General features: G+C 51.4%; 2 protein-coding genes across 8 annotated transcripts; both read left to right on the top strand.

The window, feature by feature from the left end:
* On the top strand, positions 1 to 11,790 carry ATOSB (atos homolog B). Of its 7 annotated transcripts, XM_090274356.1 has the most exons (10): positions 4,579 to 4,818; positions 6,072 to 6,315; positions 7,614 to 7,757; positions 7,999 to 8,962; positions 9,294 to 9,352; positions 9,548 to 9,653; positions 9,773 to 9,931; positions 10,152 to 10,220; positions 10,304 to 10,479; positions 10,616 to 11,790. In XM_090274356.1, the coding sequence occupies exons 4-10, from the start codon at positions 8,075 to 8,077 to the stop codon at positions 10,767 to 10,769; spliced, it is 1,611 nt and encodes a 536-aa protein (XP_090130482.1). In that variant the 5' UTR covers positions 4,579 to 4,818; positions 6,072 to 6,315; positions 7,614 to 7,757; positions 7,999 to 8,074; the 3' UTR covers positions 10,770 to 11,790. The 7 variants fall into 7 exon arrangements, with proteins under 7 accessions (XP_090130485.1, XP_090130486.1, XP_090130480.1 ...); XM_090274359.1 differs by lacking the exons at positions 4,579 to 4,818; positions 6,072 to 6,315 and adding an exon at positions 1 to 55; XM_090274354.1 differs by lacking the exons at positions 4,579 to 4,818; positions 6,072 to 6,315 and adding an exon at positions 424 to 512.
* A 984-nt stretch (positions 11,791 to 12,774) lies between these two features.
* On the top strand, positions 12,775 to 16,028 carry STOML2 (stomatin like 2). The gene is made up of 10 exons (XM_090274389.1): positions 12,775 to 12,898; positions 13,136 to 13,273; positions 13,729 to 13,828; positions 13,966 to 14,024; positions 14,116 to 14,217; positions 14,328 to 14,462; positions 14,603 to 14,747; positions 14,848 to 14,927; positions 15,181 to 15,309; positions 15,744 to 16,028. The coding sequence occupies exons 1-10, from the start codon at positions 12,854 to 12,856 to the stop codon at positions 15,882 to 15,884; spliced, it is 1,074 nt and encodes a 357-aa protein (XP_090130515.1). The 5' UTR covers positions 12,775 to 12,853; the 3' UTR covers positions 15,885 to 16,028.
* The last annotated feature ends 1,803 nt before the right edge of the window (positions 16,029 to 17,831 follow it).

Here is a 17,831-nt window from a genome sequence, read left to right as displayed (position 1 = left end):
GGGAAGCTGCGGCCAATCAGAGCCAGTGGATCCGGGTTGGATCCCGAGGGCAGGGGTGAGGAGAGCGGCAGAAGGGGTGGGGGTGGAGAGGCTCAGAGATGGGAGGGGGCTTATGTTGGAAGGGGGCCTGGCACAGGCTCTGCCAGGCTGGAATTCTAAGGGGCGGGTCCTAGTGAAAGGCGGAGAGACCAAAAGGGGGCAGGGATCAGGGGTGGGGCCAGGGACAAGCGAAGGATCCTGGGGAGACGCTGAGAATAGGAGAAGGAGCGGAGCCCGAGAGGGGCGTGGTCTGGGTTACGGGGGAGGACCCAGAGGAATTTAAGAAACTAAGAAAGGGGACGAACCCGGGGAAGATGGGAGGTGGGACAAGGGAGAGGGTGGGTCCGGGAGTTGCGGGGGCGGGGCTCGAACCTAAGGGGCGAGGTTTGCAGGCCGAGGGTGCAGATAGGGCCGCTCGGTAACTGCAGCAATCCACTACCTCCCCAGGTACAACGGAATTCACGGAACTACAGGTGTGGGGCAGGGTGCGGGTGGATGAAGGGACAAGGACGGGGGTGCGCTTGCGCAGACATGAGGATGTGGGGGACACTTTAGTGAAGGAGGAGATCTGTAGACTCCTGGGGGGGAGGAGGAAGACAGTTGGGGGAGGAGTTGGGAGCTCAATATGTGGGCAAGGAGGTGCACTATTCAGAGGCTCTTGTGGGGGAGGGGTGGGGTGCTTTGTAGGGGTGGAAGGTAGTATGTGAAGGGGTGAGGTCCCTGTCTGATGTGGAGGGTTGGAGGCGATACGTGATGGGGAGGGGATCGAAGGCACTTTGGGGGAACGTGGTGCTGTGATGAAGGGCTGGTGGTCCACAGTGTGGGAGCGACGGAGGGACTGGAGAAAGGAGGTACCGGGCGGTGGGCACTGTATGAGGGGAAGGGGCTGTGGGTCCCAATTAATGGGAGAGAACCCCTAGTGTTTTGAGAAAGTAATAGCAATAGTCTGGGGGCATTGTAGAGACTCCAGGAAGATGTTTGTGTACCGTATTCTAGGAGTGAGGGTGATGAAATTAATGGGGTGAAGAAGCCGGTCTGTAGTGCTCCTGGCTTCTCAGCTGCTAACTCCACCTTCTGGCCTGAGCACAAGAGAGTAGCCAGGCCCTCCCTTCTGGCCACTAGGGCTTGTGTGGCTTATCTCCTTAGTCTGCCTTGGATCTGTCTGGCGGAGACTGGGAGCATTCTTCTCCTAGTAGGTGTCCCTGAGACCCTTCCCCCATTCCGTTCTATTAACCCCCCCACCCTAGTTCCTCTTCCTCCCAGAAGATTGCCTTGGTCCCTGTCTTCCCCCTCCCCCCTCTCCTTTGCCCTGCCCTTATGCTCTGGGTGTGCTCATTTCCCACTTCCTTCCTCGCCCTGGGGCCTGGCCTGGTCCTTGCCCGTCTAGGAGCTGTGCCCTGCCCCAGACTTTGTATTCAGTGTCCAGAGACCCTAGTAACCAGCAGCAAGGACCAGACCCCACCCACCACTACTATCAAGATCTCTCCCAACAGCCCCCCAAGTGACTGTAGTCATATTTTTACCACTTACCAGAAACTGATTTTCTCCACCTTTTTTTTCTTTTCCTGGGTGAGGAGCCCTACGGCCCTCAAAAATTCTGGACTTCTGTGGGGGGAAGGACATAGGAATATTGAAGGTGTTTGGTCTATGTCTTGAGAGGTGGGCCACAATTGTAGGCTGAAATAGGAAAGGGATGTGAGGTTCCAGCTTCAATTGGGTGAGGAAGAGAGAATGGCTTCCCACACTCCTGGCTTGGAAGCTGACCATCAGCACCAAGACTAGAGCCCAATCCTTTGAGGGGCTCCTCTGGTTCCCTGAGGGAACTTGATATAGTGCCAGAGTTCTTTTTGCCTCTAAGCTGACTAAGAGAGGGTGGGAAAGGTCTGTCCTCCACACAGTGGCTGAATGAGTGTGACAGTGCTGCTGAAAGGGGCCCCTAGCCAGCCTCAGCTAGCTGAGAGACTGACTGGGGAGGGAGGGGGTTCTGAAGCCAAACAAAGCCATGGGGTAGGGTGGGGTAAAGGAGGCCAGGCTGATGCCTTTTGAGGAGGAGCTGATTGCTATGGCAACACAGCTTCCCAGAATGTCAGAGAGGCGGGCCTAGGGCAGACTCACTCCAGCTTCCTCAGGATTGAGGCATTTGTGTGAGTGGGTGGGGCATGAAGAGAAAGGGCATTAGTTTACTGTGCTTAGGCTGTAGTATATAGCCTTTCTCGTTCAATACAAGCAGCAGGGCATTCAGATGCTTGCACCATCTTCTGGAAATGGATATGAGTGAACAATAGCTGTTAGAACTATAGCAGTACAATGCTAGAGGTCATCGGTGGTCATCATTTATGCAAATCCCTCATTTTACAGATTTGGAAATTTACCACCAAAGAGACTTGATTTTCTCCAGGTTTCACAGTAGCAGAGCAGGAATTAGGACCCAAGTTTCCTGATTGCTGTTAACTCAGCCCAAGGCTAGTTGCTTTCTTCAGCAAATGTGTATTGAGCACCTATTATGTGCCAGGCACTTAGGTTGATTCTGGGAATAGCAGCAAGAACAAAACAAAGTTGCTGCGCTCAGTGGAGTTTCCATTCTAACAGGAGGAGAAAGAAAAATGGGGGAGGGGCAGTCAGCTATTGATAATGGCTATGAAAAAAAAATAAAGCAAGGTAAGAGTTAGGGCAACTAGGTAAGGCCTCTTGATTATACCATGCTGCTTTTCTAGGGCACACTGAGGCTTAGAACATCTTTGATCTTTCTCTCTGAACTATTGCCCTCTGACCTTTGAAAGCTACAAAGGTCTGGGTCAATGGTAGTGACACTAAGAGACAACAAGATAGGATCACCAAGGGATTATTCCTTTTCTACAGTGTCCTTTGTCTACCAGGGAGCTTTTACTAAGGCAACTAGATACACTGGTACTCTGCAATTTTGTCCAGGGTTGAAAATTTCTTTACTCCCGTTTCTTACCATTAGGGAAACCACAAGGAAGTCAGTCCATGGCAACTGGATTCCTTTTCAGGATTTTTCCTTGGTCTGAGGTGAGGAGAAGGTAGAGGAACTAACTTACTTGCTTGTCCTTCCTAAGTCTAGGGCACAAGGAGGAAGTAGGAGGAGGGGAACCTCTTTTTCCTGTCCAGTGACAAGGTAAAAACACAGGCAAGGTAGAAACAAGGTCCTTGGGCTTTCTGTGGCCTCTGATCTATTGAAGAACAGGACCCCACCCCCGTGGCTTCCACTTCTGTAGGCACAACCAGGGAACTGCCCTGGCTGATGTTAATCCTCCAGTGCCTCAGTTTCAGTCTTCCTTCTCTGGTTTTGTGTTTCCAGCCTGCTTCTGTGGAAGACCGGGAGCAAAAGCCTCCTAAGTTCAAAATTGTTTGACTTTCTGATAAATGCAGATAGAAAGGTAGACAGTGCTATCTATTTTCTTAGCTTTTCCCTAGAGCAGCCCCTCTGAAAAGTTTCTTTTAATGCCAAATTCTTACAGAGGTTTCCATCTTGGTCATGTAAAGAATAGGAGGATAAGAATTAGGAATCCTGGTTTTGCTGCCACTCAATTTGGCTGAGTCTGCGCTGGGCCTGGGGCCCAGTGATTCAGGGGGAGGGTGGGGAGTTTCAAGGGAACTCTGAGTCATAGGGGTGAACTCTATCATAAGAGTTGGGCATATTTCCCCCACTCTGGGCAGAAGCCTTCCTATCCCATTTCCCAATGGGTGTTCTGCCTCTTTGAACAGGGGCCTAGAATAGAAAGCTTACTGACAGAAGGGATAAAGGAGACTAATCTCAGAATGGGAGTTCTGAGACACGAAGAATGATGTTTAGATCTCTGAATTAAAATGTATCCTGATCTCATGAGCTATTGGGGCCCCTCTATTGAAAGCAAAAGAACATCAATATAGAGTAAGAAAGAATACTGTTTCTCAATGGAAGGAGATAGTATCCCACTTCAGGAGTTTTTCATCTGTTCTGGCAAGAAGGAAACTTCCTAGGCTCCAACAGTTCTCTGGTCCCTGGAGCTCTGGTTTGCAAAGCCAGGAGAGATGAATGGGAGTGGGGATATTTGGGGTCTAGTATAGGAATAGCAGGCAGATTTTGGAGGTTATCCAGTTGTGTCTATGAAAACCCTAGGGCGTCTTATTAACCAGCCTCGGAAAGAGAAGGGGTGAAGGGGGGAGGAAGAAGTGGGAAGCCTACGCCTTTGAAAGGGTTAAATGGCTGGGCAAAGAGAAGCTTTGGACTCTGGCAGCTGTGGGGTTAAGAAGGTGGGGGGGCCACCCTGGGTAGGTCTGCCCCCTTGTGGGCCAATGGGCTTGCACCTCTTGGAGGGGGGTGTGTCTTACACTTGGGGTCGTGGGAGGCTGGCCTCCTATGGGCCAATGAGCATGATCACTGCCATGAAGGGCGTGGTCTGAGGGGGGCGTGGCGGCCGGGGCAGCCGGGGCGGGGGTGTTGGGACGCTGGGCGGGGCGGGCAGCCCCATCAGCTGGTAGGAAATGGCCTGTGAGTCAGAGGGGCAGCAGTGTCGGCAGCGCGGAGCCGGGGTGGCCACGGGGAGGGACAGTCGCGGGGAGGGGCGCAGCAGAGGCTAGGGGGCTGCGGGCGCCAGGGCCCGCTAGTGTTGCACACGAAGCTGAACAGAAAAGAGCCTAGCAGAGCAGAGCTCAGTCTGAGCCACCCTTTGTCTGGGTTGGGGGCCCGTGTCGGGGAGGACTGGGGATTCGAAGGGAGGGACGGGACGCAGGGGCCTGGAGCAGCGACCGCCGTGGCGGAGCCAATTTGGGAGCGGGGTGAGTGTGTTCTAGGGGGAAAGAGCAAACCTACGAAGCTCCAGTAGGGAATGGGGCCTGTCCCAGACTGTGGGGAGGAGAGGGGTGAGAAAGGACCTGGTAGGCTAAGCAGGAGGTGGGGGTGGAGGATTGTCCAGAACAAGGAATCCAGGAACCAGGGTGAGTCTGCCAGGTTCAGTATGGAGGAGGTGCTGAGATCTGCTCCCTTTCCACTGAGGGTGGAGGGCTCTAGGCCAGTGGCCAAGAGAGTGGTGAGAGAGCAGAGGATGACCTTCCTACCCACAGCGGTGGTTTATAAAAGCAAGCCCCCTCGTTTGTGTGCACATGTGTGGGGACAAAATGTAGAGCAGCTGGCAGCAGTTCTCTCTGAACAGGATGAAGGTGGTAAGCACATGGGGAGGAATTCTCCTTCCTGCCACCCTCCTTGATCAGAGTAGAAATGGATATGTTTAATACTGAAGGGAAGAAGAGAGTGAGCCTGGGGAGCTTGTGCCTATACCAACACCCACCTATCCCACCTCCCAGGCCTAGCAGGTGTCTTAGGGTAGAGACCCCATGGTATTCTGGGACTTGTTGTTTTTGCCGGCCTTGCTCCCTTGGCATGTTGGGAGCTGTAGTCTTTGCCAACCAAAGCCTGGCACAGCTGTTTGACGCCAGCTGCTGCCCACCCCCTGCACAGAGAGGAGGTTTGGCCTACCCTTCCCCCACAGTCCTGCCCCATGAGTCAGCTTGAAGCCATGGTCTAGAGCCAGACTCCCTGGGTGGCAGGGAAGTGAGTCTTAAAGCTTCTGATCAACAGGGCAGGAACTGAGAGGGCTCTGGAGTAATGAGCAGGTGCCAGATGTGCTGGGGTCAAGTAGGGCATCATGTCATCGCATGGCTTCCCCAGGGCAAGGACTCAAGAGATCGATTGAGATGACGTGGAGGTGGAAGTACTAAGAAAAAGGCCCTTCCTGAATCTGTATGGCTTGGGTAGAGGAAAGGAGGAGTGGAGAGAGTACAGATTGTGCCCTCTGTCAACACTGCCATTGGCATTCTGCCCTTTCCTACCACACCACCCACCACAGAGAACCAGAATTTTCTTAGGGATCTTAGTTCTAATGAGAACTTGGTGAACTAGGATAGTGTGGGGTGCAATGATGGGAACTTAGTGTAGGAGAGCTTTTCATTCCCTGGATGCAAATCCCCCCCTTTCCCCTTGCCTCCCCCAACTCTCATCTCTGTTGTTGCTGATTCTTATTCTCCCTATGCAGTTCATCTCTCTGGTTCTCTCATCGTGGAAGCTTTTCCCTGCATTGTCAGGACTGCTGCCCACATCTCTGGGGCTTACATTCTACTTTTTTTGAGCTCTGCTGTGCTTACCCCTGTGCTTGGAGTTGGACACAGTAGTGCGGCACAACCTATCCTCAAGAACCCTGTGGTCAGTCTAGGAGATATCTTACCCACAGAAGGAGCAGAACTGTCATTGTGTTACAGGAAGTAGTGACACTGCCACAGGTGAGGTCTCAGAAGAGAGAAAGAGAGAGATCTCTGGGCTGGGTGGCCAGAGGAAACTTTCTGGAGGGGATGACATTTGACCTAGCCAATGAGGAAGGGTAGGTCTTAGGTAGAAAAAGAAGAGGCATTGCTTTCTTTCTTTCTTTCTATTTTTTTTTTTTTTTTTTAATCCTCACCCAAGGACATGCCCATTGATTTTAGAAAGAGGGGGAGAGAGGGAGGGAGAGAAACATCAGCTATCCCCTGCATGCGCCCCGACTGGGGACCATACCCACAACCCAGGCATGTGCCTCAATCTGGAATCAAACCTGTGACCCTTCAGTTTATGGGAGAATGCTCCAACGAACTGAGCCACACCAACCAAGGCCAGGAGGCATTTCTTTAAGTGGAAAGGGCATTGTGGATGTCAGGCAGCAAAGGCTGTTGCCCAAAAGAGAAGTATTTCCTTCCATGAGAGAAAATGGTCTTTAATTTGACATTCTCCTCACCCAGTATGTGCTCCTGAGAGTAGCCTAGTTGGTGAAAATGATCTTATGATCTGGCAGAAAAGTAGTGGTTTGGGTTTTGAGATATTGGATATGTGCTGGATGTGTTGTGGAGGAGTAAGTAGAAGGATACCTCTGGTTGCTTCCAGCTCTCTGACCGCCACTGCCTTATCTCTAGTTTGCAGGGCCTTGGGGGAGGAGTAGTGCCTTTTGGCAGTACCTCCTCTTCCCCATCCCCGCACCCCCCCACATACACACTTGTTTATGATTAGATTTGTTGTCTCTTGTTAAGGGGAGAGACTGCTGGGGGCAATTGGTAGTTTTAAGGCTGAAGGGCTCCCTCTTTGAGACAACCTGAGGTTTATACCTTGGAGGAATGCTGGGAATGCTGATGGGGAGGGGGTGAGTTTCTGCAAATCTCTGCCCTCAGGGCTCTGGGGTGGCACTTGTCTCTTTGGAAATAGATGTAGGGGAAGGAGTTGTGCAACTTGGTAGTCTTGACTAGGAGGGCTGAATTCTTGCCCTGACCACCTCTCAGCAGGCATGGTCTCTTGGATCTTGAGGTATCTCATCCCCCATCCCATTCGGGACATGAGTCCCCAAGGTCTTGGCCTATTACATTTAGCCAAGACCTACTTCTCTGTGACTCCTACGGTAGCCCTGGGACCAGGATTCCAAGACTGCCCCTTTTGTTTCTGAAGAACTCATAAGGGAGGAGAATGTCCTGGGGTATATTCTATTAGCCCACAGTTGGATAGCAGTCTTACCATTGAATGCAGGAATCCTGGCTTAAGTCTGTTTTTCTCTCCTTAGGGTCCAGCTGAGCCCACGAGCTGCACGGAATGGTGGCAGTCACCTTGCCAGTGCAGCGGGCATGGACCAGACTGCAAGCTAGGAGAACAAGGCATCAGTCAGGAAGAGAGAACACTCAGCTAGGCTTAAGGCCTCTTCATCGGGGTGAGTGCGGGGAGAGGGAGGGGAAGCTGGTCCAGTAAGAAACCTGAGCTAAACATGTGACCCTCTCAGAAACTCAGCAGTGGACCTCTATCCCATTAATCCATCTGGGCATTTGGACACCTTTACCCCCACAAACCCTTCAGGGTCACCTCTTTAGGCTAGGGAAGGATCTGAAACACAGCTGGGAGGGTGAAAACTCACTGATTCCTCTGACCACCTTCTCTTCTCTTCTCTTGCACAGATGTCCCCAGGCCCCCCAGCCCAGGCCCAGCATAAAGGCTGTGAGGGGGGGCCCCCCTGACCCAAGGGGGGACTTCATGCGCCACGTGCAGGCGGAGCCATCTCCATCCTCAGAGCCAGAGGCTGGCCCTTCACAGCCTGCAGTCAGGCAGGGGGTCCTCCAGGGTGGCCTGCTCATGGGCTACAGCCCAGCAGGAGGGGCGACATCCCCCGGGGTCTACCAGGTATCCATCTTTTCCTCTCCAGCTGGTGCCTCCGAGCCTCATAGAGCCCTGAAACGGCCATCTCCACTTACTGAGGGTCCCCGGGAGCTGAAGAGAGGCCCTGGGCTAGGGGCCAGAGAGGGACAACCCCCTGAAGAACCATCTATTGTGGGGCTATTGGGCCCAGAGGGGCTGGGGCTGGGTGTGGCCAGTCAGCATTTCTGCCATCATGGCCTGTGTGTTGTAGAACAGGGAGGTAGCTCCACCTCACCTTGGACTTCAGAAGCCCAGATTATCCCCTGGCCCCCGTCAAATGCTTCCTGCAATACTTTGCACACCAGAGACTGGGCTTCCCCAGATCTAGGGGGACAGGGGCCCGTGGGGGAGTCCCCAGGGCGAGCCCCTCCAGGCCAGCTGCGCACACTTAACACTGATTTGCACAGTCTTGCACAAATAGGGGGTAAGAGCCCAGTGGCTGGGGTGGGCAATGGGGGTAGCCCCTGGCATAGGGAGTCCCCTGGCACTGCCAATGGGCACAGTCCCGAGCACACACCCCCTGGCCCTGGACCTCCAGGCCCCTGCCCCACCAAGCGAAGGCTGCTTCCTGCTGGAGAAGCCCTGGATGTCAGCTCTGAGGATGAGGGGCCAGCCCCTCAGAGGCGCCGGGGAATCCTGGGTCACCCTCCTGCTGCCAACAGTTCTGATGCCAAAGCCACACCCTTCTGGAGCCACCTGCTGCCTGGGCCCAAGGAGCCTGTGCTGGTAAGCCAAGAGAGGAGGCAGTCTACATTTATATACCTTACAAAGTGATCACCACAATAAGTCTAGTAAACACCTGTCACTGTATGTAGTTATTATGATATTGTTGACTCTATTCCCTATGCTGTACATTATATCCCTGTGATATATTTTATAACAGGAAGTTTGTTCTTCTTAATCCTCTTCCCTTTTTCTGCCCAATCCCCCACCTCCTACTCTTTGGGAAAAGATGAAGGCCTGGGGGAATGTTCCTATAGGAGCTTGTGATAAGCCCCTGCTTCCCCAAACATTGGACCTCCACCCAATCTTTTTTCCCAATCTGTCATCTCCATAGGACCCAACAGACTGCAGTCCTGTGGGGCGGAGGTTCAAAGGTGCCCGTCGCCTGAAGCTGTAAGTAACCAGCTTCTCCTTCTGTCCTGTCCCTGGAAAATGGGGACAGAAATCTGTAATCCTCTTTCTCACGCCAGGGTAGGGGACCCCCAAGGCAGGATCCATGGGTAATGATTAAAAAGGTGGGGCCTAAGGACATGAGCAGACATCCCAGAATACCTAAGCCAACCCACTGTGTATCTTCTGCTCTACCAGGAGCTCTCTTCGAAGCCTCCGGAAGGTCCCAGACCTGCTGAGCCTCCCCAGTGCCTCCCCTGTTCCTACCGCCTCCATCAGCCGTACCCTGCTGGGCAACTTTGAGGTAGTTACCCTTGGATTCCATAATTGGGTGGGTCTTGGGGAAGTGGGATGGTGGAATGTGGCTTGGATGGTTAAAAAAAAGAACTGGCATCTCTTTCATAGAGTGTATTTCCACCCTAGGAATCGTTACTTCGAGGACGCTTTGCACCATCTGGCCACATTGAGGGCTTCACTGCAGAGATTGGAGCTAGTGGATCCTACTGCCCTCAGCATGTCACGCTGCCTGTCACTGTCACCTTCTTTGATGTTTCTGAGCAAAATGCCCCGGCCCCCTTTCTGGTATGATCTGATTTCAACCCAAAATCAGCTTTTGAGGAAGATGAGGGATTAGGGTGAGGAGGTATTCTTTAGGTGTTCCTCATCTAGAAGAGGGTCAGGGTGGTGGAGAGAACTCTAGTGGAGGACAGAGCCCAGGGCCCAGAGTAAGACTGTGGAGGAGGATGAGTATTCAGGGATCTCCCAGTGCCCACCTTGGCTGATGGCTCCATGGCCTTCCCAGGGCGTCGTGGACCTGAACCCCCTGGGGAGGAAGGGTTACAGCGTGCCCAAGGTGGGCACCATCCAAGTGGTGAGTTTCCCCTGAGGGAGAGTGGGAGTGGGGAGAGGAAAATAGCCCCCAGGCCCTACCAACCTTGTCTGTCCTGCCCCCAGACCTTATTTAACCCCAACCAGACTGTGGTGAAGATGTTCCTTGTGACCTTTGACTTCTCTGATATGCCTGCTGCCCACATGACCTTCTTGCGCCATCGCCTCTTTTTGGTGCCTGTGGGTGAGGAGGGAAATGCTAGCTCCACCCACCGCCTCCTCTGCTACTTGCTGCACCTCAGGTGAGGACAGGGCCCAGGTACAGCTTGGAAGGCCCAGGTATCCTTTCCCCAACCCAGATGTCCCTTCCATGAATAGGATCTCTCCTTGCTTCTCTACTGTCTGGATTCTTATTTTGATCATTCTATTCTCCCCCAGGTTCCGGAGTTCCCGCTCAGGCCGCCTAAGCCTGCATGGAGACATCCGTCTGCTTTTTTCCCGCCGGAGCCTGGAACTAGACACAGGGCTCCCCTACGAACTGCAGGCTGTGACTGAGGCCCCTCACAATCCACGTTATTCACCTTTGCCCTGATTGCCAGTGCCCTGAATCCATGTGGGCCAAGGACCAGCCCATCCTGCTCTATCCTGGACAGACACATGGAGAGGTGGCGAGAGACCTTTCAAGCTTGAATTAAAACCCTCGCCATGCTTATGCCCAAATTGATTATTTGGGTATTTCAAGCTTCTGATCCTTACCACAATCTGCCCTACTCTGGGTTCTCCACGTGCCTGTCCCCTCCTTTGGAATTTCCAGGCCTGCTTAGGTAATGGGGAGGAACCAGAGCTACCCTGAGGTTGTCCCAAGTTCCCAGGCAAGTCATGCCATCGTTGCCTCCCTGTCCTGGGCAGGGGCCATTTATTATTTTATTTATTTTTAATTTATAATTTATTCAGATTGGATTGCCTTGGTAACCTCCCAAACCTGACAATTGGCGTTGCTCCTCCTCCTTTTCCACTCAGATATTGCTCCGACTTCTGGAGTTCAAGAGGCTGATGTAGGGGCTGATGGAGAACTGCTCTCCCTCAGCTGAGGACAGAGAGGTTATTCCAGAAGGACTGAGTAACTAGCCAAACACTCACCTTCTCCTTTCCTTCCCATCTTTTTTCACTTCCCCTACCCTCTGACCCCTCTCTGAAAGCCAACTTATATGTGTGTGTGTACACAAGCTTGTGTATGTGGTATATGTGGGAGAAAACGTGCATGCATGTGCACACACATGGCTCCAGATTTAAGTTGTCCTTTTCCTGCTTGTGTCTCCTTGCTTTGGGGTCCTGACTGAGGAAGGTGTTCAGGAGGCAGAGTCAGGGCCAAGGACCAGGGTCCTTCCTCTCACCTGGCCAGATTCTGACCCACCTACCTCAGCTGGGATGAGGGGCACCCCTCAAAATCAATCATGTGGTTCCCAACTACTCCATATCCCACTCCAGACTCTGACCCAGCCTTAGCCCTAACTCCTGAGGCTGGACTGAGGGGAACAAGCATTTGCTGAAACTTGAAAAAAACAAACAAAAACACAGGAAAAAAATTGTACCTGGTACATTTTTTTTTTAAGAAAAAATAAAGAAAATGAGAAGAAAGAAAATAAATTCTTGTTTGAAAACGAGCTAAGCCCTACTTTTTCTGTTGGGGAGGGCATGGGATTGGGGTGGAGGGCCTAATTGGAGCTGGGACTCGGCCTTTCTTTCATAAAAGGAGCCTGAGGCCATGAAGTCCTAGACAAAGTCCTTCTGAGTCTCAGTCTGGTCTTGCTCTTTTCAGATAATGGGGTTGGGTGGTGGGGAAGATTCAGCCCTAAGAGGTGAACTCTCTGTGGACATGAATTCTTATACTAGTTCCGTTAATGATTTTAGCCCCTCTGAGCTTCAATGCCCTGATATGTAAAATGAGGGTGGCTAAGGGTGTGTCAGAGCATCAGGGATATGTGTAGGGTGACATGCTCCAGACAAGGCTGAACTTTGGGGCTCTGTGCTGGACTCTGCAAGGGTACCAGACGTGATAAACCCTGATAAGAAAGAGGTAGAAAAAGCTATGATGTTTCGGGAAAAGAGGGAAGGGGAAATCTCAGTTCAATCATGGGGCAGTGTTAGACCCAGTCACCATGGCAACGGAAATGGGGTCAGTCCTCAGTAGGAAAGCTGGGCATAACAGCAGGACCGCCAGATAATGTCACTGGTGCCTGTGGACGCGAGTCAGCTCCACTACTCTGGTCGCTATGGTGACAGATGTGCTTGGTTACAAGCTCAAGGATAAACAGGTCTGTCGTATGCGGGTAGAACTCGGTGGGAGGTGTTTCTGAGCCACCTGCACACAGGAAATAGCCTCCATTTCAGTCACCAGGTAAAGGATCTTAAGCTTGATCTGCAAGAACCGGAACAAGCTCCACCCTTGGGCCCTCTCCTGAAGGTCTGCGTTTCCCAGGGAACAACTTGATGTACATTTCTGCCAAGTAACTCTGATTGGCTGAGTGTGAAATGAGTGGAAGGAGCAAAGAGACGGCCGGAAGTACATCCGGGGGAGTGAAAATACAGGAGGAAAAAAGGCTCAGGTCCGGGCTTCTAGAGCAACCGCTCTGCTCCACGTCTCGTTGGTTCCGGAGGTGATTGTGGCCGTGGGAAATGCTGGCGCGCGCGGCGCGGGGCACTGGGGCCCTTTTGCTGAGGGTAGGAGCAAAGCAATCTTCTCCAAGGGTCGGGCCAGAGATCACCTGGGTCCTCAGCTCGGAAGGAGAGGGATTCTAAGTTTGGGTAAAGGACTGGGGTCAGAGGTCATGGTCCCCACGTGAGTCCTCCGAGGATCCTTTAGGGTCGCGGTTTAGGAAGATGTCTTCCACACAGGCGCCTAGGGAGGTGGGGTGCCCCTCCGGCTGGCATCTCTGCTAAGCTGCGTCTTTCTTCCAGGGCTCCGTGCAGGCTTCTGGCCGCGCTCCGCGCCGCGCCTCCTCAGGATTGCCCCGAAACACCGTGGTACTGTTTGTGCCACAGCAGGAGGCCTGGGTGGTGGAGCGAATGGGCCGATTTCACCGGATCCTGGAGCCTGTGAGAACTATTCTGCCTACCCCGGGCCAGCCCAATTCCCAACTCCCTTACGACACAGGGCGCGGGGGGGTAGAATGGGGTACCTACTTGGAGCTTGTCCTCACCTTTGGCTTGCAACTCCCTAGGCCAGAGCGGGCAGGGTCCAGTCTGCTGATTATTTACCCATGTTCCCACCATTTCCAATTGCCCTAGCATCCTACATTCCCCATTCTTGGGACTCCCCTACCCACTCTCAGCTCCATCAGTCTGCATGGAAAAAGATACTCTGCTGGCTCCCATGCCTGTGATTCAGAGGCCTATTCTCAAGGGCCTCCCTACCATTGACAACCACAGCCTTCTTTTTTCTGGACATGTTCCGTATGTTGATTCCCTACCCACTCTAGGCCTAGCTTGGATACCAGCCTTACAACCTTACAGCACTCATCCTTTTAAAGACCCCTGACTCTTCTTCCCAGGGCTTGAACATTCTCATTCCTGTGTTAGACCGGATCCGATATGTGCAGAGTCTCAAGGAAATTGTCATCAACGTGCCTGAGCAGTCAGCTGTGACTCTTGGTGAGAAGTGCAGGGTGATTTGGGTGCTCTGAGGCCATTAGGATGTGGTTGCTGGCGATTGAGAGCTTAGGAGAAAGAGCTGATTGGAAACTGGAGGCCTGACCTTCCTCCCTTTTTCTCCTGCTCCTGTATTGCAGACAACGTAACTCTGCAAATAGATGGAGTCCTTTACCTGCGCATCATGGATCCTTACAAGGTATCTGTCTTCTGCTTTATTCAGTTCCTGAGTTGCTCTCCTCACTAAAATCCTGCACCCAAGCTCCTTACACTATCCATACTCCTTTCAGGCAAGCTATGGTGTGGAGGACCCTGAGTATGCTGTCACCCAGCTAGCTCAGACGACCATGAGGTCAGAGCTAGGCAAACTCTCTCTGGACAAAGTCTTCCGGGTAAGGGGATCTGAATCAGAATTAGGGTTTGAAGACACAGGCTTGGTACTCTTTAGTCCTTTCTGGGGGTCAAGATCAGTCATAGCTCTTTTACAACTCTCTTCCTCCAGGAGCGGGAGTCCTTGAATGCTAACATTGTGGATGCCATCAACCAAGCAGCCGACTGCTGGGGCATCCGCTGTCTCCGTTATGAGATCAAGGATATCCATGTACCTCCTCGGGTGAAAGAGTCCATGCAGATGCAGGTGGGGGCCAGGGAGGACTTCTGATGCTCTAGTTGCCTGGGAACCTGGACTCCCTTCCCTATTGTAATGGGTACAGTTGCAGGTCTGTCTAAGAGTTCCACTCTGATTTCTTGTTGATTGGGGTTGCTGGGGGCTTCCAGGTGGAGGCAGAGCGGCGGAAACGGGCCACAGTTTTAGAGTCTGAGGGGACCAGAGAGTCAGCCATCAATGTGGCAGAAGGGAAGAAGCAGGCACAGATCCTGGCCTCTGAGGCAGAAAAGGCTGAACAAATAAATCAGGCAGCAGGTCAGCAGAGCCTGAGGGAGGAGCAGGGTGTTTGAGGGTTGGTGCTGGGACATGAGCTTGGAGTACCCTGACCTCATGAGTCAAGTTCTATCTCTTCCAGGTGAAGCCAGTGCTGTTCTGGCCAAGGCCAAGGCTAAAGCTGAAGCTATTCGCATCCTGGCTGCAGCTCTGACACAACATGTGAGATGCCCCTGAGTGGGAGTAGGGGACAGAAGTTGACAGTGGAAGAGGTTCTCTTATCTACCCTTGGCAGAAGTTCCTACCTTTGTGGGTTCCATTGAGCCAGATTACACGATCTCTTGCTTTGCAATCTGTATACCCTCTTTCCAGGAACCTGCCTTTCTCTCTCCACTCCCATATTCCACCCCACCCCACCCCATCTCAGCCACTCTTAAATCTGTGATCTCTGATTTTACCCCTCCTGTGGCCACAGAATGGAAATGCAGCAGCCTCACTGACCGTGGCTGAGCAGTATGTCAGCGCGTTCTCCAAACTGGCCAAGGACTCCAACACTATCCTGCTGCCCTCCAACCCCGGCGATGTCACCAGTATGGTGGCTCAGGTTAGAGTGCCCTGCAGATTTGGCACAGAGCACCAATGCCAGAGACTGAGACCCCACCACCACCATCACCATTTATACACCATAGAGGCTTTCAGAATTCTCTTGAGACCTAGGCCTCCCTTCATTCCATGTAAAGAATGAAATTCTAAGGATGAGACACCCCTGTTCACCTCTGGAAATAGGGAAGCTCAGGAAGCTCTTGGGACTTTTTTTTTTTTTTTTTGGTAGATACCTATATAGTATTCTGAGAGTGGCCCTGCTCTGGTAGTTTGTAAGATTCCTAGAACTTGACTCCAAAGTTTATAAGACTGAAGTTTGAGAGAGGGGGAAGGAAAAACAAGCTGACTGCAGCCCCACCTTCTTTTTAACCATTGGTGGGTTGTGTTACACCTTTTACCATATGTCCTCATGGCTCTCTCTGTTCCTCTCCTCAGGCAATGGGTGTGTATGGGGCCCTCACCAAAGCCCCAGTGCCAGGCGCCCCGGACTCAGTCTCCTCCAGTGGGAACAGCAGAGATGTCCAAGGCACAGATGCAAGTCTTAATGAGGAACTTGATCGAGTCAAGTTGAGTTAATGGAGCTGGGCTTGGCCAAAGAGGCTGGGGACAGAGAAGCAGCACTCTCAAACTCTGGCTCTAGACTCTCTGCTGAGATTTTGGTTATTATTTTTTTATTTGAACTTTAATCATGTAATAAACTTGCCAGTAACAAACCAGAAACTGTCCTCTCTGATTGGAAAATGAAGTTGAGAAAATCATCGTTTTCCTTGGATGCTCACTCCCACTCTCTAGTCCTATCAGATCTTGGGAGCTAATCCTCAGTGAGCAAGAATGAACCTGATGTCATATGAAATCAGCCTTTTGTTCTCAGGAGAAGCTGTGGGATAGGGTGGAAGGATTAAGCCACATGTCCACTGAACTGCCAGCTGGGGAATGTAGTCCTTTCTTACTAAGTGTTGGGCTGTGAATTTGAGCAGGTGATTGGGGGCCTTTTTCATGGCAAAGCGGACTTCCCTTGCAGGGTGGTACTGCTGAATGCTTAAAGGGTCTTCAGGGAGACTGACACTCATTTATTCAAAAACATTTAATGATGTCTATGATGTGCCAAACTGCTAGGCATGGGTTACAAAAACAACTGAAGACTCAGCAGTGTTTTGTTTCACAGAATACCAGGTCAGGGAGGGGAGACAAACAAGAAAGCAGAGATAAGTGTAAGTGTTGTGATGAAGGAAATTTCTGGCTGAGGGATACTGGAAGGAGAAGCATGTCATCTTGTGGGCAGCAAAGTTGCCATCTCTGCCATTGAACTCCGGCTGGAAAAATTAATGCATTCACCAAGCTAGGGTTTGGGGCTGGAATATGCAAAGATCCACATCTCCACAGAAATTGGAACATTCAGTATTTGCAGTGGGGTGTTAGGGGGATATGACTATATGGTAAGGACCATATCACAGGGTCCTGAAGTTTGGATTTTAGCCTTAAGGTAGCGGGGAGGAGGAGTCCATGAAAGGTTTCCCCCTTTCCCATGAAGAATTTTAAGAAGGTTAAGATAACCATATTAGTGTGTTAGATACAGCTGTTCTGTCACAATGTGGACAGGGGAATTGGAGAAATGGGAGGCTGGAAGGACAATAAGAAGGCTGCTTCAGGGATCCCTAAGTGGGTGGTGAAGCCTGAACTGAAGTAAGGAGCCATTGGGATCAAGGTGGAGTGATAATTCAACATATTTCTGAATGAGAATTTATCTGTTTGATAACGTGAATCCCAACTATATTCCACAGAGACACGAAGGATACAGTAATGAAAAAAATTGCCTATTCTCAATGAGCTTATATTCTATTTGGAAGGGACAAACCACTAATAAGATGTATAGTATTTCAGATGCTGATGAGTTGTGCTAAGGTAATTAAGGAAAGAAAGGAAGATGGAGAATTTGGGGGTGAGGTGTGTCAGTAATATTAAGTAGAGGGTTCCAGGTGGCCTCACTGATGTTATATTTGAACTTAATACTGAGATGAGGGAAATCTGGGAGTAAATTTGGGCATCTGGGAGTAAAACTAACAGGAGATTGATTGTAAAGGCCCTGAAGCAGAGCATGTCTGTCTTATAACTGAAGAACAAAGGAGCTGTAGTAAATGGAACAGAGTAAAGGAAGCAAAGACGTGGCAGCCAGATGAAGCAGGGAAGTGGGGAGCTGTTGCGTAGACCTGTGGGCTATGTGGGGCCACTATAAAAACTTAGGCTTTACTCTGGTATGAAAAACCAGAGAGAGGTTTTTGTTTTTAACAACGGCTTTACTGAGATGTAATGCACATTCAATTCACCCACTGAAAATATAAATTCAGTAACTTGTAGTACATTCAGAGTTGTGCAACCATCACAATTTTAAAACATTTTCATCACCGCTCCCCCCATCCCCACCCTGCCACAAAAACCCTGTACCCATTAGCAGTAACTTCCCTCTCCCCAGCCCTAGGCAACCACTAATTCACTTTCTCTCTCTAGACTTCCATATTCATATAA

This window comes from Furipterus horrens, unplaced genomic scaffold, assembly GCF_987537825.1.
Source record: "Furipterus horrens unplaced genomic scaffold, mFurHor1.1.pri manual_scaffold_4, whole genome shotgun sequence".
NCBI lineage: Eukaryota > Metazoa > Chordata > Mammalia > Chiroptera > Furipteridae > Furipterus > Furipterus horrens.
Note: the sequence above shows the minus strand (reverse complement) of the source record. Positions and strands in the feature narration are given on the sequence as shown.